The 24,130-nt window shown below is 33.3% G+C and overlaps 9 protein-coding genes across 10 annotated transcripts in view; 2 read left to right on the forward strand and 7 right to left on the reverse strand.

The window, feature by feature from the left end:
- LOC107365425 (uncharacterized) overlaps positions 1–6,257 on the reverse strand; it is a 30,269-nt gene extending 24,012 nt beyond the window's left edge. Inside the window, exon 1 of the mRNA XM_089270313.1 lies at positions 6,150–6,257. Coding sequence (XP_089126439.1) covers positions 6,150–6,180 — 31 coding nt within the window. The 5' untranslated portion in view covers positions 6,181–6,257. The remainder of the gene's footprint in view (positions 1–6,149) is intronic.
- Positions 512–4,193, reverse strand: Galphai (G protein alpha i subunit). Of its 2 annotated transcripts, XM_015933067.3 has the most exons (5): positions 3,990–4,193; positions 3,737–3,868; positions 3,282–3,621; positions 2,962–3,220; positions 512–2,880 (listed from the first exon to the last, which is right to left on the reverse strand). In XM_015933067.3, the coding sequence occupies exons 2-5, from the start codon at positions 3,852–3,854 to the stop codon at positions 2,536–2,538; spliced, it is 1,062 nt and encodes a 353-aa protein (XP_015788553.1). In that variant the 5' UTR covers positions 3,855–3,868; positions 3,990–4,193; the 3' UTR covers positions 512–2,535. The 2 variants fall into 2 exon arrangements, with proteins under 2 accessions (XP_015788553.1, XP_089126438.1); XM_089270312.1 differs by lacking the exon at positions 3,990–4,193 and having other exon boundaries at positions 3,737–3,947.
- Dh44 (corticotropin-releasing diuretic hormone 44) lies at positions 886–2,543 on the forward strand. Its single transcript, XM_015933065.3, has one exon. The coding sequence runs from the start codon at positions 886–888 to the stop codon at positions 2,017–2,019; it is 1,134 nt and encodes a 377-aa protein (XP_015788551.2). The 3' UTR covers positions 2,020–2,543.
- On the forward strand, positions 4,335–5,230 carry Trs23 (trafficking protein particle complex subunit 4-like protein Trs23). The gene is made up of 3 exons (XM_015933069.3): positions 4,335–4,552; positions 4,618–4,732; positions 4,791–5,230. Exons 1-3 carry the CDS (start codon positions 4,378–4,380, stop codon positions 5,170–5,172), a joined length of 672 nt encoding a protein of 223 aa, XP_015788555.2. The 5' UTR covers positions 4,335–4,377; the 3' UTR covers positions 5,173–5,230.
- A 173-nt stretch (positions 6,258–6,430) lies between the features above and the next one.
- LOC149094517 (uncharacterized) lies at positions 6,431–7,448 on the reverse strand. Its single transcript, XM_089270318.1, has 4 exons — positions 7,338–7,448; positions 7,173–7,276; positions 6,999–7,102; positions 6,431–6,926 (listed from the first exon to the last, which is right to left on the reverse strand). Exons 1-4 carry the CDS (start codon positions 7,366–7,368, stop codon positions 6,512–6,514), a joined length of 654 nt encoding a protein of 217 aa, XP_089126444.1. The 5' UTR covers positions 7,369–7,448; the 3' UTR covers positions 6,431–6,511.
- Positions 7,449–7,580: 132 nt separating this feature from the next.
- On the reverse strand, positions 7,581–8,663 carry LOC149094518 (uncharacterized). The gene is made up of 4 exons (XM_089270316.1): positions 8,536–8,663; positions 8,376–8,473; positions 8,183–8,292; positions 7,581–8,118 (listed from the first exon to the last, which is right to left on the reverse strand). Exons 1-4 carry the CDS (start codon positions 8,564–8,566, stop codon positions 7,692–7,694), a joined length of 666 nt encoding a protein of 221 aa, XP_089126442.1. The 5' UTR covers positions 8,567–8,663; the 3' UTR covers positions 7,581–7,691.
- Positions 8,664–8,793: 130 nt separating this feature from the next.
- On the reverse strand, positions 8,794–9,907 carry LOC107365547 (uncharacterized). Its single transcript, XM_089270317.1, has 4 exons — positions 9,695–9,907; positions 9,530–9,633; positions 9,356–9,459; positions 8,794–9,282 (listed from the first exon to the last, which is right to left on the reverse strand). The coding sequence occupies exons 1-4, from the start codon at positions 9,723–9,725 to the stop codon at positions 8,868–8,870; spliced, it is 654 nt and encodes a 217-aa protein (XP_089126443.1). The 5' UTR covers positions 9,726–9,907; the 3' UTR covers positions 8,794–8,867.
- A 365-nt stretch (positions 9,908–10,272) lies between these two features.
- On the reverse strand, positions 10,273–11,333 carry LOC107365548 (uncharacterized). Its single transcript, XM_015933075.3, has 4 exons — positions 11,189–11,333; positions 11,026–11,123; positions 10,844–10,953; positions 10,273–10,760 (listed from the first exon to the last, which is right to left on the reverse strand). Exons 1-4 carry the CDS (start codon positions 11,217–11,219, stop codon positions 10,358–10,360), a joined length of 642 nt encoding a protein of 213 aa, XP_015788561.1. The 5' UTR covers positions 11,220–11,333; the 3' UTR covers positions 10,273–10,357.
- Positions 11,334–12,048: 715 nt separating this feature from the next.
- Positions 12,049–24,130, reverse strand: part of LOC107365407 (uncharacterized) — a 40,005-nt gene continuing 27,923 nt past the window's right edge. The window contains exons 4-6 of the mRNA XM_015932894.3: positions 22,283–22,397; positions 19,185–19,290; positions 12,049–15,619 (exon numbers count right to left, since the gene is read on the reverse strand). Of these exons, the coding sequence (XP_015788380.2) occupies positions 12,517–15,619; positions 19,185–19,290; positions 22,283–22,397 (3,324 nt within the window). The 3' untranslated portion in view covers positions 12,049–12,516. The remainder of the gene's footprint in view (positions 15,620–19,184; positions 19,291–22,282; positions 22,398–24,130) is intronic.

Here is a 24,130-nt window from a genome sequence, read left to right on the forward strand (position 1 = left end):
GCCTTCACATGGACAGTTATGAATGTTTCATGTTATTTTTAAATTTCATTAACATGAAGATTAAATAAAAACTATCATGAAGTTGATGTTGGTGAGGGAAAAAAAGAGAAGAAGAAAAGCTTCTTCTTTTGAAAAACGTCATTTAAACAGATCAACAGCTAATTGCGATTAAATAAATAGATAAGAAACAGTCGAGACCAAACGTTTCTTACTCTCTTTCTCTTTTTCCCATTCTTTCATCTCTTTCTTTCTTTTTCCCCACAGAAACTCTGTCTAATTTTTTTCTGTTACTTTATCGTCTGCTTCTTTACTTTCTCTTTCTCCCCTTTCTTTTCAGATTTCCATTTCACCTTTGTTTTCTCAAGCGATCTCAAAGATCTAGTATAAAAATATCTTCTGATAATCTTATCATCATCTCAATCTCACTCTTACACTTTACTGTTTTTCTCACCCATTCTCCATCTCATCTTTATCCTCTCAACATTATCTTTAAAAATCCAGGGAAGATTCATTTTTGCCTTGAAAGTTGAACAAGTGACAATGTTGAAGTCTCCAGGTTAACAATTAACGCTGCAACAGTTATTAATGGTATTGTCTTGAAATTTGTTCATCTTGCCTTAAATTCAAACGATTCAACCGTCCCATCGTTTTATCTTGGTTATCTTCGTTGTTGCTATCTTATTTATCTTGTGTGGCCTGATTGAGAATCGATCAGTCAATTGGACTCATTTTTTGTTGTTATTGTTGTGCTTACTCAGTTTATTTGATTAACTTTCCACTTCAAACTTATCGTTTCACTTTTACACCTTCCAAAGGGAAAAGAGAAGAAACAAGAAACTTGAGGATTTAACCAAAATTTAAGGATAAATTTGTCACAATCAAAAGATGCATTTAATTTGCATCAAACTAGTGACAATATTAATATCATTGACTTTAATCAACTACAGCCAATCTAGTACTTTACCATCTTCAATAACCGACAAAAATCCGTCACATCATCAGCATCATGGTTCAACAAGTGGTTTTCATGATCAATCGCCACTAGCTTACTCTGCTCCTTCTTCCCCTTCTTCATCATCTTTACCTGCAACGTCGTCATCTCATTTAATATCATCTTTCTCTGTGTCTGATCCTGAAGACAACAGCGAACCAGCTTTCATCCAAAGCTATAACAATAAAGATAACAGTCGACTTCATGATCGATTTCATTTATTCAATACTGAAGAATCTCACAAATCTCAATCAATGCCAGCGCCTTCAATCTCTAATTTCAATATTCATAGTCAACAAAATCACCAGCACCTAACCCGAACACCATCATCGTCAATCCTATTGCCAAAGATTTATCCATCACCAGTGCTTAGTGATCCATTTACCTCTTCTATATCTTTTCCGTCTCACTTAATCAATCCCGATGAAGGTAAAAGTTTGGATTATGCAACAACATTAATAAGAGAAGCTCTTGAAGGTCCCATGATGCATGATTCTAATGGAGATCCATCTGATTATGTTGAATCAGGTTCAATAAGCTCATCATCGTCGGCTGATTTTGATGAAGGGAAAGTAGACAAAAATTTTGGATTTGTTAAAAGTGATTCAAGAAGTAGAGTTAAAACTGAAGATAATGGTGATTTAGAGTCGTCTTTGAATGGAGATGATAATTCATTACAACCAAGCGAGGATGAACTTTTCTATGAAGTTCAAAAATTGATTCAATATATAAGAGAATCAGCCGCCCATCCAGATGAAAAAGGTTCCTCGCCTAAATCAAGAAATAATCGTAATCGATTAACCTTACAGATGGATTATTTGCAAAACCTTTTAAATGAATACAGACAAAAGCAAGGATCCATTAACCTTCGACACTGGGTGCGTGGTGTGTCACCACCAAGGCTTTCAGTAACTAGTCCAATCGCGGTTCTTCGAGATGCTCTGATGGAGGAAATCAAACGAAAAAAGATTCAGGAAACCCAGGCAAAGATAGCTCTGAATGAAAAGATCCTGAAAGAGGTTGGATAAAGATGTTAAAGCAAAGAAAAAAGATAAAGAATTAATGCTTGTATTAAGAGTGTGATCTGGAGAAGGATGATTAAAAAGCAAAGACAAACATGATGATTGTGTGAGAGAGAAATGAAAAAGAAAGATTAAGAAAGAAAGATGGAGAATGAAAGAGAGGAAAATTCATTCCCATGTAAAGAAGACAACTTGATAGTTATTTTGAGTGCTGAATTTCGCTCTTTCTCCGTTCCCTCTTTTTTCTTTTCTTTTCATCATCTATATAACATCACTCTCTTCAACATCTCTTCTCTCATAATCAAGATCGATCAAGAAAAATTTTCTTGCTTTACTCGAAATATAATCAAAATTGATCAACAGTTACCAATCCTGACAAGCCAAGTCAATCAATTATTTCAGCTTGTTTTAATTTGAAGTTGATGATACATTTCAGAAAAGTTTATTATAAAAATTACTTTTAGTGATGCTTTATAAGTTGAAGTCATTTATAATGTAAAAAATAAAATACAGTAAAATAATTCAAAAAAGTCCACATTCTTTCAGATTGTTTTTGATAATAACATCAGTGACAGCATCAAAAACAAACTGTATGTTTTTGGTGTCAGTGGCACAAGTCAAATGAGTATAAATCTCTTTGAAGCCTTTCCTTTTGTTTAGATTTTCAAATTTCATCTGAATGTAAGCAGCAGCTTCCTCGTAATTATTATTTCCTCGATATTCGGGAAAGCAAACAGTCAATGGAGATCTTTTGATTTTTTCAGCAAACAAATCTTTTTTGTTGAGAAACAAGATGATGGCCGTATCAGCAAACCATTTGTTGTTGCAAATTGAGTCAAACAATTTCATACTTTCAATCATGCGATTCTAGAGTCAAGAGAAGGAAACAATGAATTAAAATCATTTGAATTTGAGTCAAATTTTTAAACAATCGAGGAGACAACTTACAACTTCTTCATCCTCGGCTAGCATTAAATCATAACCAGCAAGAGAAACGCAAAATATTATTGCGGTAACTCCTTCGAAACAGTGAATCCACTTTTTTCGTTCACTTCGCTGACCCCCAACATCTACCATTTTAAATTTTAACCCTTTGAACGTAAATTGAGTTTCAACAATTCCAGTGGTAATCACCCGAGTTCTGAGTACATCTTGCTGAGTCGGAATGTAATTTGGTTGAGATATTCGATCCAGTGAGCTGAGATAACTATTATTTAAAGAGAAGACATATTTTAGTATTGCATCAATTTTACTGCTCATAAACTTACTATTTGGCTGAATCGTTGAGCTGATATTCTCGAGATCTCGAGAAACACATTTGAACACCATCATCTCGCCAAAGCCGATTCATGATGATTGCCAATTCAGGTGTGATTGTGGCATCTTGAGTTGAAATATATTGCAAGAATTTTCTTGCATCTTGCTCTCTCTTTAAATCTCCATAGTCAATCTTGAGCATCCTCATAGCTTTGATAATTGCAGCTAAGCTTTGAATTGTATTTGAATGAACAACGGATCTGTGCTGAATGCATTCTTCTTGAGTGTAACCTTGTTCATGAATAATCCTCATTTGCTTGGCAATAGTACTCTTGCCAGATTCACCAGCGCCTGTTGGTAAAAGAAATCAATGAATGCCGGAGAAAAGAAACAAAGAGGAAAGAAGAGAAAGGAACTGTACAGAGTAACAGACTTGTTGATTCATGTGAGGTAAAATTGTACTCACCTAGAAGCAAAAGTTTAACTTCTTTAGCCTGGTTAACCATTTCATTTCTTAAGTCTCGATCAATTTTACGACTCCGTTCAATGGCAGCCTTATGTTCAGAACTAATGGCACAACCCATGTTTGATGAGTTATCTTAAAAAAAATAAACAAAATCAGTAAATAAATTAATTAAAGAAATTGAAAACAAGGTTGAAAAGTTTGACCAAAAACTGGAAGCTAACAAAAAGTTTCTGGTTTCGGAGGCTGGACTTACAATGCGCAAATTTATCAACAAAACTATACAGTAAAAGTATCCGTAAGTTACTTTTACTGCGCCTCACGAGATTTTGATTTTCAAATTGTCAGTTATAACATTCCTATTATTTCACAGACAATGATGATTGCTAAAAATTTTACATTACTAATTTTCAATTGACCGATGGAAGTTTTCAGGAATTTTCACAAGTTTTCACTTTCTAGAATTGAAATATCGATGTAAATAAATTTTATTATACATGCTAAATTATTATAAGGTCCCTCTGTCTGTTTACCTTCTGTTACTTGGTGTCTGCGCAACAGCGGACAAAAAATCATTCAATGATGCTCTATTAAAATCTGTTACGCCTTCATGTTGATTGTTTACATTTTTGACTGTGATCATAATGGTAATTTACAGTGTTTTTATGGTTAGCAAGAATGGTGGGCTGATTTATCATTGCGATCACCACCGTGCTGATACAGAAATTGAAAGGACGTTCAAATACCCCCTCGATTTGAAACTTTCATGGAGAGACAATCGACTTGTTGTTACATTTGGCCAACATGATGGGATCAAAGGTAAGTAGCTTATGCGTTAATTATTTTGATTCATGATAATAATTTTGTTTATTTCAATTCAACAGTTGGCTACAGTTTGATGGCTGTCAATGGCGAGCCTGTCGTGAGTCGTAAACTCGGGGATAAAGATGTTCTGGAGGATGTTTTGGCGCAAGAATCTCACTACCCTTTAACATTAAAGTACGTAAAAACTGTTGAATTGTGCAAAAATGTTAATTTTTCTTTTATTTACCGACAGGTTTGGAATTGCACCTTTAAGCTCAAATGAGAAAATCGTATTCGCTTCTATGTTTCATTCCATGTGTGCCATTGCCTCCCTGCAAATCAACCGAAATTGTATCAAAGATCCAAGCAAATCACGCAGCATCGCATCTGGAATTGAGGTTTTGGAGACTGACAATTTTAGGCTCAACTGTTTTCAAACATTGACTGGTCTTAAGATTATTGTTATGAGTGATGTGTCTTCTTTTAGTCCACGCAAGGAGGTTCTTTTGCGGAAAATTTATGACCTGTACACCGATTATGCATTGAAAAATCCCTTCTACTCGTTGGATATGCCGATCAGGTGTGAACTTTTTGATACTAATCTGCAATTGCTTCTAGAGCAACGGGAAATTTAATAATTGATTACAATATTAACAAACTTCATTGCAATAAAGTTATTTTATTATCCAATTATTTCACGCTGGTAAACTGTTATTGGATAAAACCACTTTTGTCATTTTATTTATTCATTTATTTAAGTATATTGAAGAGACTTTTCTTGTTGGTCCAATCAGCCACGTGTTCTCAAATAAAGGTTTTTTTCACAAAATATACGCCTGTATTCTTCATCTACATGCATGTATCTCCTCGTATAAAGATCATCACACATAGCACGGAAATATTTTTGAACATCGAATTGTCTGAGAATCTCTTTATGCTTGTTTGATGATTGCATAGCAGACGCAATTTTTGCATTCAATTTCTCGTTATTGATGATGTCCTTTAACTTGTTAAAGAAACTTTTAGTATTTTTATATTGACAGAAAAACCAACTGCATTCTCCTTCTGGCACCGAACTTTCAGCTACTAAAGCATAGCTAATAAGAGTTTGCGTTACCGCATAATCAGCCCCAAAAGCGAGATGAAAACGTCCTCCAGCATCTCGGATTGAATCACAGATCTCCTCCTTACGAAAGAAACTATTGGAACTATGAAAGAATTGAAAGGCAGTCAAAATAAATGAATCTGTTAATGCTGGAAATGGTAGCTTACTCAAAGCTGTGTATGTAATAGTAAAAATGTGGATTCCTATCTTCCGCCTGGTAATGATGTATAAGAATTTTGGTGTTGAATTTACGCGGTACTCCAGTTATTGATTCAAGCTGTGAATGCGATTAAATGAGATTTGGTTAAGTTATTACTTAATTTCAGTTAAGTTTAAACTAAACTTACCTGGTCGAATAATTGATTCCACTTGTAAATATATTTATCATCATTCCAATCAATGACTGCATCATAATATTCACCTAAAAACTCTACTTTGAATGTTGCTAAAATTGATAAAAAATGAAAAGTAATGAATGGATTATTTCATTTGGTAAAATGAGCTTACTTTTATCAGAATTATCATTATGTTGTTCCATTTTAAACAAATAATATCAATATGAATATGAATCTTTGAATAGGAAACAGGTGGAAGAACAAGTTGTTTTAACTGAAAACAAAAGTGAAACTGACAAAATTTGAAAAAGTTTTGGTTCCTAACATAGTACTAAGATATTGGCCCAAAAACAAGTTTCAACCTGAGCAAAGCGCTCTTTTCAAACGAAACTGAAATAAAACTGAATTCTGTGAAACTGAATGCAATAACATCAAGAAATAAAAAAATATATAGAAGGTTTTTCGCAACTTTTATCGTTTCATTTTTACATTTATTTAAGTTTATTGAAGATTTTACTCTTCTTGGTGGTCCAATTAGCCGCGTGTCCTCAAATAAAGGTGTTTTCCGCCAGAAACACGTCTTTGATCTTCATTTACAATTCTCCTCGTATAATGATAATCACACATCGAACGGAAATATTGCAGAACATTAAATTGTCTGAGAACCTCAATATAATTGCTAGAATCTCTTGATGATTGGATAGCAGACGTAATTTTTGCATTCAATTTCTCGTTAGTGATGATATCCTTCACCTTGTTAAAGAAACTCTTAGTATGCTTATATCGACAGAAATGAAAACTGCATTCTCCTTCTGGCTCCAAACTTTCAGGTACTAGAGCATAAAAAATAGAAGGTTGCTTGAAATCATAAGTTGCCCCAAAAGTGAGACGAAAACGTCCAGCATCTCTAATTGAATCACAGATCTCCTCATCATTAGGGTAGTCTGAACTATTGGAGCAATGAAAAATTGAAAGACAGTCAACATAAATGAATCTGAAAATGATAGAAATGGTAGCTTACTTGTAAAAGATGGAAATGGTATGATAACGTGGCTGTCTATTCTCCGCCTGGTAAAGAATAATTCCCATGTTTAATTCACGCGGTACTCCAGTTATCGATTCAAGCTGTAGAACCGATTATATGAGATTTGGTTGAGTTATTACTTAATTTCAGTCAAGTTTAAACTTAACTTACCAGTTCGAATAATTGAAATCTTTTGTATTTGTATTTGTATTTATCATCATTCCAATCAATGACTACTTCATGATATTCACCTAGAAAGTCTACTTTGAATGTTGCTGAAATTGATAAAAAATGCAAGTGGTGAATGGGTTAATTCATTTGGTAAAATGGACTCACTTTTATCAGAATTATCATTGTGTTGTTCCATTTTAAACAAATAATATCAATTTGAGTATGAATCTTTGAATAGGAAACAGGTGGAAGAATAAGTTGTTTTAACTGAAAACAAAAGTGAAACTGACAAAATTTGAAAAAGTTTTGGTTCCTAACATAGTACTAACATAGTGCCATATTGGCCCAAAAACAAGTTTCAACCTGAGCAAAGCGCTCTTTTCAAACGAGACGGAAAGAAAACTGAATTCTGTGAAACTGAATGCAATGAAAATGAAAAAAATAATAGATTTGTCTAGTTTTATCATTTATTTATTATTCTATTTTAATTTATTGAAGAGACTCTTCTTGGTGGTTCAATCAGCCACGAGTTCTCAAGTAAAGGTTTTTTTGACAAAACATACGTCTTAATTGTTCATCTCCATGCATGTATTGCCTCGTATAAAGATCGTCACACATAGAATGGAAATATTTTAGAACATCGAATTGTCTAAGAATATCATTCTCATTAGCAGGATCTCTTGATGCTTGGATAGCAGACGCAATTTTTGCGTCCAATTTCTCGTTAGTGATGATATCCTTCACCTTGTTAAAGAATCTTTTAGTATTTATATATCGACAGAAATGAAAACTGCATTCTCCTTCAGGTACCGAACTTTCAGGTACTAGAACATAACAAATAGAAGATCCCTTAAACCCATAATTAGCCTGATAAGCGAGATGAAAACGTCCTTCAGCATTTCTGATTGAATTACAGATCTCCTCCTTATTAGGGGAAATATTGGAACTATGAAATAATTGAAAGGCAGTCAATATAAATGAATCTGTTAATGATGGAAATGGTAGCTTACTCTCCATGGCTGTAAATGAAATGATAAAGGGGCTCCTCATCTTCCACCTGGTGATACTGCAGAAACATATGGGAGTTAAATTCACGCGGTACTCCAGTTATTGATTCAAGCTGATAATGAGTTTTGGAGTAAAGATTGAATGAGACTCCGCTGAGTTATTACTTCATTACAGTTAATTTTAAACTTGACGTACCTGTTCGAATAATTGTATCCCTTTGAGTTTATATTTATCATCATTCCAATCAATGACTACATCATGATATTCACCTAGAAAGTCTACTTTGAATGTAGCTGAAAATGATAAAAAATGCAAAGTATTGAATGGATTATTTCATTTGGTAAAATGAACTTACTTTTATCAGAATTATCATTCTGTTGTTCCATTTTAACACGAATAATATCATAGAACTAGTTGTTTCAACTGGAACAAAAGTAAACTGACAAAATTTGAAAAAGTTTCAGTACCTAACAAAGTAATAAGATTTTGGTTCTAAAAACAAGTTTATACCTGAGCGAAGCGCTCTTTTCAAACGAGACTGAAAGAAACTGTGAATTCTGAGAAAATGAATGCAATAATACCAAGTAATAAATATTAATAATTTTAACTCAACTTCTCATCAACTCATCATTTTATTTATCCATTTATTTAAGTTTATTGAAGAGTTTACTCTTCTTGTTGGTGCAATTAGCCGCGTGTCCTCAAATAAGGGTGTTTTCTGCCAGAAACAAGTCTTTGATCTTCATTTACAATTCTCCTCGTATAATGATAATCACACATTGAACGGAAATATTGCAGAACATTGAATTGTCTGAGAACCTCAACATAATCGCCATCATCTCTTAATGATTGGATAGCAGACGCAATTTTTGCATTCAATTTCTCGTTAGTGATGATATCCTTCACCTTGTTAAAGAAACTCTTAGTATGCTTATATCGACAGAAATGAAAACTGCATCCTCCTCCTGGCTCCGAACTTTCAGGTACTAGAGCATAAAAAATAGAAGGTTGCTTGAAATCATAAGTTGCCCCAAAAGTGAGACGAAAACGTCCAGCATCTCTAATTGAATCACAGATCTCCTCATCATTAGGGTAGTCTGAACTATTGGAGCAATGAAAAAATTGAAAGACAGTCAACATAAATGAATCTGAAAATGATAGAAATGGTAGCTTACATGTAAAAGATGGAAATGGTATGATAACGTGGCTGTCTATTCTCCGCCTGGTAAAGAATAATTCCCATGTTTAATTCACGCGGTACTCCAGTTATTGATTCAAGCTGTAGAACCGATTATATGAGATTTGGTTGAGTTATTACTTAATTTCAGTCAAGTTTAAACTTAACTTACCAGTTCGAATAATTGAAATCTTTTGTATTTGTATTTGTATTTATCATCATTCCAATCAATGACTACTTCATGACATTCACCTAGAAAGTCTACTTTGAATGTTGCTGAAATTGATAAAAAATGCAAGTGGTGAATGGGTTAATTCGTTTGGTAAAATGGACTCACTTTTATCAGAATTATCATTGTGTTGTTCCATTTTAAACAAATAATATCAATTTGAGTATGAATCTCTTAACAGGAAAAAGGTGGAAGAACAAGTTGTTTCAACTGAAAACAAAAGTAAAACTGACAAAATTTGAAAAAGTTTTGGCTCCTAACAAAGGACTAGAATATTGGCCCAAAAACAACTTTCAACCTGAGTAAAGCGCTCTTTTCAAACGAGACGGAAAGAAAACTGAATTCTGTGAAACTGAATTCAATAATATCAAGGAGCAAAAGAAATAGTTTTGTCTCATTTTTCATCATTTTATTTATACATTTATTTAAGTTTATTGAAGAGACTCTTCTTGTTGATTTATGATAATAAAGACAAATCTACAATTTCTTCTAGAGCAAAGGGAAATGTAATAATTAAATACAATATTAACAAAATAATTGCAATAAAGTTATTTTATTATCAGATTATTTTACGCTGCTAAGCTGTTATTGAGGTAAAACTAGTTTCGACCTAAGCAAAAGCGCTCTTTTCAAATAGAACTAAAAGAAAACTAATTTCTATGAAACTGAATGCATTAATATAAAGTAATAAATAATAATTTTATCTCAAATTTCATCATTTTATTTATTCATTTATTTAAGTTATTGAAAAGACTCTTCTTGTTGGTCCAATCAGCCGCGTGTTCTCAAATAAAGGTTTCTTTGACAATAAATACGTCTTAGTTCTTCGTTTACAAATCTTCTCGTATAAAGATCATCACACATAGAACGGAAATATTTTAGAACATCGAATTGTCTGAGAATCTCATCAAAATTACTATCTCTTGATTGGAAAGCAGACGCAATTTTTGCGTTCAATTCATCGTTAGTGATGATATCCTTCACCTTGTTAAAGAAACTTTTAGTATTTTTATATCGACAGAAATAAAAACTGCATTCCCCTTCTGGCACCGAACTTTCAGCTACTAGAAAATAACTAATATGTGGATGAACAGCATTATAAGCGAGATGAAAACGTCCTTCAGCATTTCTAATTGAATCACAAATCATCTCCTTATTAGGGGAAATATTGGCACTATGAAAAAATTGAAAGGCAGTCAATATCTGTTAATGATGAAGATGAATGAAGATCTGTTAATGATAGAAATGGTAACTTACTCTACAAAGCTGTAAATGTTATAATAATGTGGAGTCTCATCTTCCACCTGGAAATTATGCAGAAGAATTCCGAGGTTGAATTTACGCGGTACTCCAGTAATTGATTCAAGCTATGATGCCGATTAAATGAGATTTGGTTAAGTTATTACTTAATTTCAGTTAAGTTTAAACTTAAAGTTTACCTGTTCGAATAATTGTCTCCCTTTGTATTCATATTTATCATCATTCCAATCAATGACTACATCATGATATTCACCTAGAAACTCTACTTTGAATGTTGCTAACGAAACGCAAGGTAAAGATTTAATTATTTCAAATTAAAGACAAAATAGAAATAAAACTTACTTTTATCAGAATTATCATTGTGTTGCTCCATTTTAAACAAATAATATCAATATGTATATGAATCTTTGAATTAGCCACACGTGGAGGAACAAGTTTTTTTCACCTGAAAGAGGAAGTAACACTGACAAAATTTGAGAAAGGTTTGGTTCCTAACAAAGAACTAGGATATTGGCCCAAAACAAGTTCCAACCTGAGCGAAAGCGCTATTTTCAAATGAAACTAAAAGAAAACTGGATTCTGTGAAACTGAATACAATAATATCAAGGAATAAAAAATGATAGTTTTGTCTCAACTTTTATCATTTTATTTATACATTTATATAAGCTTATTGAAGAGACTCTTTTGTTGGTTTATGGTAATAAAAACAAAGATGACAAGCAATGCTTCATAATTAATAGATAATATAATTGTTAATATAATAGTTATAATAATAATAATAAATTGATAATATAATTAAGGATTACACATGATGATGGTTTTAAGGATAAGAAATAACAAGACATGGAAACTTGATTTAGTTGAATAATGATGATTGCTTTTCATTTGGTTTCAATAAGTTTAGTTTGGAAATCCATTTTTTGATATGATTTTTCACCATAAATTCAGCCAATCAGAATCAGAATAAAGCATGAAAATGTCACACAATTCATATTTAAATAATGGAAAAGATTGATTGGAATATTCAAGTTAATCCTTAAAATGGTAAACGCAACAATTAATGGTTTCGCTCATGTTCATGTTGACCAATTGAACAGTTAAGATGGAAGAACGTATATTATATTGAATTATGGAATTTTCCGTTTCATGATAAAAAACATGTTTCATGGTGATGATGAGAATGATGAAAGTCAGGTTATAAATTAAAGAGCAATGAATTTGGTTTGATAATGAAACAAGGAAAAGAATACAAAGAAAAGTGTTTTTCGTTTAAATATTTTGCTTCTTTGGATAAATTGTAAACTCATCAGCTATAATTAATAATCTTGTGCAGTTGTTTGAAGATGAGGTGACGATGATGAATGTTTCAATGAATAAACTGAAAATGTCCAATTTTCATCCGTGGTCATCAAAGTGGTCTTCAAGCGGATTCCAACTCTTAACCGATGACAATTGTCTGTAATAATTTGTAATTACATCAACAAACCCAAACTGAGATCTTGTTTGACTTGAATTAGTCGATAGACAATTTACATTTTAAATTAATTGAATTGCAATTTGAGAGTGAAGAGGATAAAGTTATTACAAAAGAAGTGAGTTTACAATTTGATTGTTTTGTACATGACTTGATTGTGAGTTGATCAACAGGCGTTATTAGATTAAAGTGAAAATTAACTTTTGGTTGTTGCTGGTGATGAACAGTCAATTGATTTACCATTTTCTTGTCCATTCATTTTTAACTTTGCTTCAGCCTTTTTGGACAAACAGGCAACTACTGATCGAATGTCATTGCGAACTGGACGAATGGGTGATGGACTATTTGAATTACCTCGACTTGCTTTGTTGTTGGAATTGATATTTAATGATGAATTTGAAGTTCTTTTGGTTAAATTGTTTGAAAGAATTGACGGAGTCTCGGAATCAGATCGATCTCCTTCTGAATCAACAGTCGATCCAATATCATCATCCATATCATTTAGAGAGGAATCTGAATTGAGTCTAGACTTTTTAACTTTAATTGCATCTTCTTGATCAGAGAAGTCATCTTCATTGGCAGTCTCATCACCGCCAATCTCATCATTGGTACCATTCATGGGCGAATACAATTCCCGCTTATTGTGCTCAAGAGCAACTAAACTATTTAGATTTGCATGAGAAGTAAAGTCTCGAGCCATTGAACCACTTGTCAGGTTGCCCAATTCAATGCCATGAAGCAAAGGTTTACTCAAATCAGTCACTTTACCCATAAATGATCGTATTTCATTGAAATGCCCTTCTTTATCATAATCATTGGTCAAAGGTGAGTAATGATGGTTTGGTGTTGCATCGCCATACGAGCTACGAGGTGATCGATCATCCAAAATGTTTGGACCATCAGATTCGTGTTTCTTTAGATGACGATCCAAGTTGGTTTGTTGTCCAAAACATCGATCACACAAAGGACATTTAAAGGGTTTCTCTTTGTTGTGAATGTTTCTTACATGCCGTTGAAGGTTAGACGATATTGAAAAGGATCTTTCACAGTATTTGCATTTGTATGGCTGTTCACCTGTGTGAGTGCGAACATGTCGCGTTAAATTGGCTGATCGAGGAAAGTTTTTACCACAATATTTACAAGTATAGCGTTCCTTTGATTTGATTGAAGGAGGTGTGCTCAGTTGATTGGATTCACTCAAAGACGAAGACATTAACTCATTAAGAACAGTGTTTCCATCTTCATGAACGGCATCACTGTTTACCCTTTCCTTATCCTTATCCTTCTCCCTGTCTCTGGTGTGATCTCGGTGTGAATGATGATGATGATGGTGATGATGATGATCTTTATCTCCTTTACCATTTGAACTTGAATTGTTTGACAGTTTGGACCTTTCACCACTTGATCCAGATGTTGGACTTGAAGTCAACTTGTTTTGCATATGATGTCTCATTAGATCATTAAAGGTGGCCGATAAAGGTGAACCCAAAAGAGGATTAAGTAAAGGTGGTTGATAACGAGATGGGTAAGAAGGTAAGAATCGAGTTGAATCGGGAAACAATGAGGGAAATGCGGGTGTCGATAGAGGTAGTGGTTTAGCAACAGCGGATAAATTTTCTGCTTGAAGGCGATACATTGACTCGAGAAGCAATGGATGAAAAGGTCGTGGATATGAGAGTGGAAAGTGACTTCGTCCACCGGTATTGGGTGATAATGGACGAGTAAAACTATTGCTGTTCATTTCATTTGAACCATTGAGATGAGGTAAAAATCCTATTGGTGAAGGTGACTCGTCAATTTTAATTTCTCCTGTTGAACGATAATTTTCAAGATTCTCCTGATTTGCTTGGACATTTTGACGTTGTTGCTGTTGTTGCTGTTGATGGTTAACATGATGATTAGAATGATGATGATTTTGTTGATTATTATTACTATTGTTAGTACTATTTGTGTGATTATTGTTTACTCTGTTTGATTCATTTTTATTTGGATAATGATGATTAATTGTTGCTGAACCATTTTGTGATGATGAATCTCGTAAATTACAGGTTGGACTATTTTTGTTGCCATTGACTTGAGATGAATTTTGGTATAAACTTGCATTGCTTTCAGTTTCATCTGTATCAATGTTTGAATCTTCCTCATCAATCTCCAACTGAGCCAAACGAATTGAACCTCGTTTCTTGATTATTCTCAAATCCAACGGCTCTTCACGACCAGATTGACCACTTTCCCTTTGACTGTTCATTTGAACATCTGACTGTTCACCAATTGGTATCCTTAGATTGGACAATGATGAGATTGACTTGCAACTTTTATTATTATTGTTAATTGGTTCACTTTTATTATTTAAACCTTTTCTCAACTCAATGTTATTACAGTTAGCATTTTCATTGTTGCTACTTGGAGTTGGACTTGTGCTTTTAGAGAGATCGAAAGGCACTTCACATCTGATTGCTTCAGCAATTGACGGAAATTTAAGATAACCATTGGATTCTGGACAAATTGAACCTTGTTTGGGTGAAGATTCACGTTTTACTGTTGATAAAGTTTCCATTGTTTTTGATGTTGTTGTAGTTGTTGATGATGATGATGACGAGGAAGATGATGTCGATGATGATGTGGATGATGCCGATGAGAATGCCGATGATGATAAACTTTTAACTAAATTATTCTTATTGTTATTATTGATTGGATTAGCACCTTGCTTATTGTTATCCTCTTCGTCTTCAAACTCTTCACCAGCTTCTTCACAACCTTCACCTTCACAAAACTTTTTGTGCTTGGAGAGTGCAGTTACCGTTGAAAAGGCCTGACCACACTTTGTACACTTTATTTGTGATCGACAATTGGCTTGCATACGTCTATGCCGACACAAGTTGGAAAATTGCGTGTACGATTTTGAACATACTTCACATCGAAAGGGTTTAAATGAACTGTGAATATGAGTGTGTTGCTTGAGTCCCGATGAAGTTGCAAAAGTTTTACCACAGGCTGGACAAGCGTGTGATCGAGCACCAATGTGTTGTGATCTTATATGCCGTTGAAGGTTGGACGGATCAGTGAAGCCCTTTTTACACGATTCACACAGATAACGACGATTCTCATCATGTGAGGCTTGATGACGGATTAAGTTTGACTTGTTACCATAACCTTTACCGCACTGGTTACAAGTATGGATCCCACCTAATTCACTGTGTTTAGCTCCACATGAACTGCTGTCGAGAGCAGAAGAAGATGATAAATTTTCAACTGAATCTTCCGAAAATGATGCTCCAGAAGAACGATGATCAACCGATCTAGTTAATCACAGAGAAGAAGACAAAAAAGTCGACAATTAGTTAGATATTGATTGGTGAGGAAAGAAAATTTGATTGAGAAAATCCATGAACAATGGTAAAAGATGAACAAATAATAAATCACAAGTCACATTGTCTAATCAATTCAACTTGAAGACAATTTGTGTGAAAATACGATTGAAATGAAAAAAGTTTTCAAAGTTGAAAGTTGACAAAAATAAAAGTGTAAGAAATGGCGAAAAAAAGGGAAACTCTTTTTGGGTAAAAAGCAAATTGGTGTTCAAGTTGAAAGTGAAAAGTGTTTACAGTTGATCGTTATTTACTATTTGGTGGCCGCCGTAAAGACAAGGCCGTTACGTTAGTTGCTCGAAGCTCAAATCGGATGAAAGTAAAACAAATGCATTGAGAGCTTCCTCTGGATGAAGAAGGAGACAGAAGATGATAAGAGAGAGAGAAAGGCAGGAACAGATCGTACTAAGTACAGTAACAAAAAGAGAGTGAAAGAGATCGAGAATGATGATGATAACGCACTAATGGAAAGAGAGAGAAAAAGAGAGAAAGTGAAATGCCGTTCGAGGGAGAAAGTGTTTTTTTGTTATTCTTTTTCTTAAAGAAAGTGAAACGAGAAAGATGATGATTAAGTAGCTACTTGTTGAAACGCACGCTCGGACACGTATTTTGCGTACTCACGAAAGAGAAAGTTGAAGAGAGAAGAGAGAGAAGAGAGAGAAGACGAAAAATGATTGGGAGTAAAATTGAGAAGCGAATCAAATGGGTGGGCTGATGATCGAGGAGAGGATCGAGTGAGAGAGGGAAGGAGGGTTGAGGTGATATCGAAGTGGAAGGTGAAGTTGATGAGGATGACGATGAAGATGGTGAAGGATGTGAATAGTAAAGAGAGACGGAAAAACGTAAAGAAAACAATTACGAGTAAATTGTGCTTAAATTGTGTTTTGCATAAAGTTAATTATTGAAACTTTTTGCAACAATTTTTATTATCACAATTTTCATTTTGCATGTTGACAAATTAAACCAATATCTCTCTCTCTCTTCAATGGATTGGTAAGGCTTGAGAATTGTTGGGCGAAAAATGTTGATCCAAAATTAATCAAAGAAAAGTTTTCCTCTAATTGTCAACCAATGATTATAATCATGTTAATGACGATGATTGAGATGATTGTGATAGTCACTGGTTAATGACGATTCAATGAGTATATTTTTGTCACCAAGTAATTGCTTTAAAACATGAATCCATTTTTTGCTTCTTCTTCTTGTCAACCGATCAGTTAACATCCTAAATGATCATCTTGAATGGCGATAAGTTGAGCAGAAAAAAAAAGTGCTCAACTTTGCTTCATCTTTATGATTAAACGTGATGATTGATTTTGGGTTAAATGGTTAAACACATGTTTAATGTAAAGACAATCAAAATGAAACATTTCAATTGCACTTCTAGAGTCAACTTTTAACCTAAACTTGAAAAGGCTAATCGAACTAATTATTAATAACTTTTAACCAGTTTATTGTAAAATGTCAACCTTGTAAATTGAAGAATGCAATTTGTCCCTTTAACGTTGAAACAACACTTTTTTACCGTCAATAGTGACATTCAGTGAAAATGGTTCGCAAAGAGACAAATTAATCAGCGAAACAATTAGAAAGTGAACTCTTGATTTTAATGTCTTTTTTGCTTTATTACAATGATTACACTGAAAATCAGTGAATAACCAAGTAGCAACACTTTATCCGGATCAATGGTTTTAACCTAACTTTTAACCTAACCTTTTATAAACTAAATTGTAAACCGAAAACTCGGTGACATAAACAGCAATCAAATGCCATCTAAATCAGTTTAAAGCACATTTGTCCTTCCAATCAATTTAAGTCAATTAACTGTTGAATGATATTAAAAATATTAAACATTTGTAAATGATTTTGTTTTGTTTTGTTTTGTTTTTCTGGTTAAAAAGGCAAAGATGAAAAAAATATTGTTAAAGGTAAATTGGTTAAAGTTGAATATGATTGATCTGGTTAATTTGGTTGTGCCAAGTTCCGTTATTGATACCATCATTTGATCGGGATTGATGTTAATCAAAAAGTCGATAAATGATGAATGGAATAATGAAAAGGAAGAAAAGTTGAGACAAATATTTGGGTGTTTTCAATACTATTGACAATCAACATTAACTGGTATTTAATTGAGACAAGTTATTCAATTTATCTGCCTTACAGCAAGGTTTTGGCTTCTTCAACATTAATAACATCATCATGAGAAAGTTTTATGAATCTTACTCAGCTTAAGGCAAATGGTTGCAATCACTTATCACAATGTAAAAACCTCGTCAGTTTTGCCCAATTGTTTCATTGATTTAGATTTGTCCATTATTCAGATTCGAGAAAAGGAAGAGAATTTTGAAGAAGAAGAAGAAAAAAAAAGGTTTGGAAGAGCGAAACATGATCATCATCATTTGTTATTATTTTTGTTAATAATAGCAATAATAATAGTTAATCTAAACAGGCAAGTTGACTGATTGTCAACTTGTTGACAGTTAATGTTGGTTATAATTGTAATCAATATATGCTATCATGAGAATGATGAAAAAAAAGAGGAAAAGTGAAAAAAAAGAATAAAAATGATTCAGTTTTGCTGTTCATTCTGATTATCATGATGAAGATAATGTTGAGGAATGGGAAAAGTGAGAGGGAATCTTGTCATGTGTGAATATAATTGTTCTCGGTCTGATTGGAATAGCAAAAGAACTGATTATTGTTGTTTACTGTTTAATTATGATTAACTTTCTCTCTCTCTCTCCAATGTTCACTTTAAATTGTAATATAACGGTTAACTCTCCCTTCTCATCATCATCATCTTTTCTCGTCTTTACCATCTTCTTATTTCTTTCAAGTTAATTTTGCTTTAACCAATCGCTCCAATAACTTTAACAATCTGCTCTGATGAGCTCAGGATCGGCCGAGCATCTCATTCTCATCATATTTTCAGTTTCATTTTCATCTTTATTCATCTTGATACTTTAAAAAGGCAACTTTTTTGCTTTCTTATCAATCTTTCACTATTTTTGTCTATCCGATTCCAATTTTCACTCCCATTTTACCTCATCTCACAGCTCATCTTAAACATCATTTCACTTTCTTTTACTTTAAGCTCATTTACACTTATTTCCTATCCCTTCATCATCTTATCACCATCAAAATCATCATTCTTCTTCTTCTTCTTTCTTCTCCTTCAATAATGATCCACATAATCATCGCACAGTTTTCCCTTTCACTTATTAACCCAAACCATCGGCACTTGAACAAGTAACCTGTTGTTGGCCTGAAAACGGGTTAACGACACTTGAGATGAAAACTCATCTCATATCATCATTATAAACCATCAAAATGATCAAAAATTGACAGTTCATCATTAGACATTTTACACAAAAAAATAACGAGAAAAGATTCACTTCATTCACGTATAATCTTTGGTTCATCTTTTTTTCATTGACATTGACTATTTTTGTCCAACCTTTCAATCAAATCTTTTAATTTGCTTATTAAATCTTACCTTGTTGCTGGTAAATTGGAGAAAGCAAGATTAGCGGCAATTGCAGCGAGAAGTTGGTGTTGATTAATTGAACTTCCTAATCCAAACAGATTAAAGAAAGGTAAACCTGAAAGAAAGAAAAATGAAAATTAATTGAGCAAAAATTGAAATCAATGGTCAAGCTCATTCATAGTTTGGACGGCGAAAAGTTGAAAAATGAACTTTTCTCAACCAAAAAAAAAGGTTGAAAAGATTTGCAAAGTAATCGATAATTGGTTGAAACTTTAATACACACAAAAAAACTGAATAGTCTTTTCAAGTTTACAATTAAAGGTTTGAATGGTTTACAATCAAGGGTAAAGGTAAATTAATTAATCGTTGACATTTCAAAGGTCATAAAGGTTTCTTTAATTGAGGTATTCATTGAGGCAACAAACAGATGCAAAAGGCCAAAAGGTAAAACGACAGTTACAATGATGAAAAAAAAGACATTGATGAAGGTAAGATGCAGATGAAAAGATGAAGATGGCGACAAGAGGAAACAACAATATTGTACTTTTGGCACGCGTAAAGGACTGTAGTCTTAATGGGAAAATGCAGTTTCAAGTAATATATTGGTTTTGATAATAAAGAGAGGAAAAAGCTAATTACTATTATGATTACCTTTACAATTACGGATAACATAATTGTTTCTCTCATCACAACCATCATAATGATGATCATCTTAAAGGATATATTATCATCCTAATGATGATGTGAAATTGTACATATGAGTGAGTGAGTAAAGAGACTTGGTCAAAGGTAAGAAGATAAAAACCGGTGTCAAATCAACATCCCGAATTAGCTAGAGTTGATTTTTGTTTCATCTCCATGGATCCGTTTATTATCATCAAATGATAACAATAACAATAATTGTTACCAGGTTTAACTGTAAAGACGCCAAGAGACAGGAAACTTGATTCTCCCACAGCAAAGGCAGACTTTGTCATCATCATCATCATCATCAACATGCAATATAAATTAGCAACAATCAAGGTGATCTCTTGGTTTTCTTTTCCTTCCTTTTTTCTCTCTCTCTTTTTCTCTCACCTTTCACCCTGTAAACCCAAGTAAATCCCGAAAAGGTAAGACCTCAGGAATTAACCAAGCGAAACCAATACACCAGTAACCTCATCATCCTCCTTCTCATCCTTAAACTCCTCATCGCCACCCGCTATCAAAACTCTCAACTGATTGTTATTATTAGCAACATCGCCAACGGAACTTATGTCAAGAATTGTCATTCAGTTTCCTCATCGAATCAACCATCAAAATGGTTCACATGTAACCCTAAACAGCTGCTGACAATTGTTATGTGTTTAATGGTAATAATGATGACTGAACAACAGTCGACAAGAATGACAACGAACAAGCAAAAAGTAAGAAAAAAAACAAAACAAAAAAAAAGTCTAAAGCTTGGTTTGTAACCTTCGGGTAAAAACCGTGTTACACTTAAACACCAATGTCACTAAACCAATGACAACGGATTGTTGATCAGTTTGTGTTTACATTTTTGTTTACTTTCAAGTTAATTGTTGATTTTAAATGAATACATTGGACTTGGATCAATTGGAAAAACGGAAATTGGAACGTTTGTGGAGTCAACTTTTTGTCCTGTAAGTGATTCCCTCCGGTGAGCTGTTGAGAGTCAGTCAGTCAGTCAGTAAGTCAAAGGCAGCATCAACAACCAGTAAACACACCAATTGACAATCAAAGTCGTACTCAACCATCCATGGGATTGTAATTGCTTAATGAATTATCATTAGCATAACGATAATAATCTTAATCATAATCATATTTTTCTTTTTCTCTACTGGCAACAGTAAACAATCAATTTACAGTTCACCGTGTTTCAGTTTATCTCTAAACTTTACTTCTTCACTTGTACTTGAGCTGGTATTTTTGGTGAGTTTATTGTGGGTTAAACCTGAGTTACCAAAAAATCTGGTTCCAAAAAAGAGTCACATTTCATTATTAACCAATTGTGTGCTCAAAGAGGGAAAGAAAAGAAAGAGAAGATAAAACCGATATCGTTCGTTGGAAAACCTTTTCTTCCTTTTAGTACTTCCTTTGTTCGTTACACATTCATTACGTTTTTACCTTTTCTTTAACATTTTTTTTTCTTCTTCTCTTCTCTCGACTCAAACTAGTTTCTATTGATAATTGCATTATATTCACTTATGATTGTGCGATGTCGCACGTTAATTGTTACAATAATAACAAACTTTAATTGCCAATTGCCCTCCAATTGTGATTCCGGTGATCGTGAATTTACAGTTCATTTTTTTCTCCAATCAGTTTACCGTTTTTTGCCAATCTTTTTTTCTCTTCCTTCAAACTTTCTCTTTTTCTCTTTTTCTCTTCACTTTGTCTTCTTTCACCTTTTGCCTTCTAATTATCACAATTGATTGCTGGATTCTTGACTAATTACAATTTAAAGTTGAACATTTTTTGTTCCACTCTTGGTCACAATTGAAATGTTCACCTTAAATTGAACCATTTTTGCTCTCCTTCTTCTTCCATTCAATCTCTCAATTGATCACCATGACCGAGTTATGATATCCTCTAACAATTAACCTGCCACTTTTAACTCACCTAACATTGTCAACTGTCAACTCTATTATTATTTGCTTTAACCTAAAGAGAGATATTCTGATGAATGATAACCTTGCCAATAAATGATTATTTTTGACTTTTCGGATATGAAAAAGAATGCGAGCAAAAAGTTCGAAAAGCCAAAAGAATATTAAAAATTACGAAAAAAAACGAGATGAAAATGATATCTTTTTGCTTTTCGCTGTTCAACAATTTTGTGGACCGTTTCGTTACCAGGCCAACCGCATCAACTAATCGCTAATTATTCAGGTCAACAATGAATGCTAATTCATTTGGCGATTGCCTAGAAAATTGAGTTTCACCAAATGATGTTGAAGTCAATTTTTATAAGAAAACTTTGAAACCTGGAAAAACAGTTTTGCTTCTTAATTACATGCTAAATGGTTTATCCAAACACATGAGATGAGCTTTGTTCAGTTTGAAATGGTTTATAATTACAATTGCAACTATAATTAACTTCTTACCTTCATTTTTGTCTGAATCCTTGGTTGAATTATTTTCTGTAATCAGAAGAACTTCATTGAAAACCAGAAGCAATTCTTTCCCTGGAAGGATATCCTTAAGTATTTCAATGAATAACTGTGAAAAGAGTAAACAAGAGAAATTAGTAAATCAGAAATTCTTTTTTTTTGTTGGATGTTCCTTTTTTGTTTAACGATATTGAACGATTAAGGCAACAATTTTAAGGTTAGGTTTTGATAGTTTGAAAACGCACAACATTTTGCTTTTGTTTTCATCTTCACCATGAATCGCAACCCAAAACTTTCATCTTCCACTGGAAGTGATGTTGAGTTTCAAATGATTTTCACACTTTTACTGAATAATCTTTTCTCATGTTTTCTCACTCTTATTGAGGCTGAATGATGAAATGAGAAAAGCGGAGAAAAGTTCTTAATCAGTGTTTACTCAATGTTAAGGATTGGATAGAAAACATTTTAATTTTGAGATTGAAAGATTGTTTCTCCTTCTTCTTTTCATCTCTAAGTTCATCTCGAAATGAAAAGGAAAAGTTGATCAATCGATTGAACAGTTTCTGCAAGAGAACAATTTAGGCCAGTTTTTTTCTCTCGTCGAGTCGCTTTCACTTTCATGTTTGACCTTAAAGTTTCAATGAATTATCCCAAAAATAATAAGTATAATCATGAAGAAAAGATATCGATTGAATTCGATGATCCAAGACGAATCTTTCAAACATTAAATTAATCTCATTATACATGATAATTATTGTACAATCAAATGCTGATGAAGATGAATAAGGTAAAAATGGATGAAAATTTTAGTAAAAAAATTGGGAAAAGTTGAACAAAAAAGTAAAGTTATCATGGATTGTCCAAGTGCAATTACATTTCCTTTTCACTCTTCCTTTCACTTCTCTTCATCTTCTCATCATTAGTATATCAAGTATCATCTGTATCACCACTCAGGCCAAAAGGGAAGAAGAGTCTTAAGAATTTTACCTTCCAAGGTAATCTTGTTTTCATCTTTGGTAACATTGCTTGGTTTCTGTTTCCTTTCAGGATATAACTTTAACTGATTGCTAGGTTAGACTGAGAAAACTGAAAGTAAAGAAGATTTAAGAAGCAAAATGAGGAAGACAATGAAGATGGCAAAAAGCAAGAGAAGATAAATTTTGAGATATTTTTCAAACGGAAGTTCAGGTTTGGGTATATTGTTGTCTCTATGTTTTTGTCACAGACAAGGTAAACCATCCAACATCAACATCAACCAGTTTGACTCCTTCTTCATCCTTCTCCTCTTCCATCTCCTTCTTCATCCTCTGTAGACTCTCACGAGAGTGTTGATGATTGATATAAAACAATCAATCGGACCTTTCCCGTAGCACTGGACTCGGCTCGGTGAACCGCAACAACAGTTACCATTAACGTTACATTGCAATCAACAGAAGAAGAGATTTACCAAAAAAAGAAACTGAAAGTGAGATTATTTGTGTGTCAACTTTTCTCTTCCTTTCATCACAATCATCATCCCCATCATAATCATCATTATTATTACCTACAAGATACTTCGGTCGGACGATTTTTCGAGCCCAGTTTACAGTTTCCGATAATTCGTATCAACACTTGAACTAAAACGAATGGTCGCAAAAGGTTGTTATTGTTGCAGTTCCTTATCGCATTGGTTGGCCTCTCATTTAGATCACTTATTCCCATGAAAAGTGACACACAAAATTAAAGCTGACAGTAAAGTTTATCTCGTCACATTTCATATCATCTGACCATTCTAATTAGACTCGTAATCACTATTATTACCATTATTATTGCCACTAATTATCTTGTCCATCAGCAACACAA

Source organism: Tetranychus urticae, chromosome 1, assembly GCF_039701765.1.
Source record: "Tetranychus urticae isolate SD_2017Ah chromosome 1, NJAU_TeUrti_SD_1.0, whole genome shotgun sequence".
Taxonomy (NCBI): domain Eukaryota; kingdom Metazoa; phylum Arthropoda; class Arachnida; order Trombidiformes; family Tetranychidae; genus Tetranychus; species Tetranychus urticae.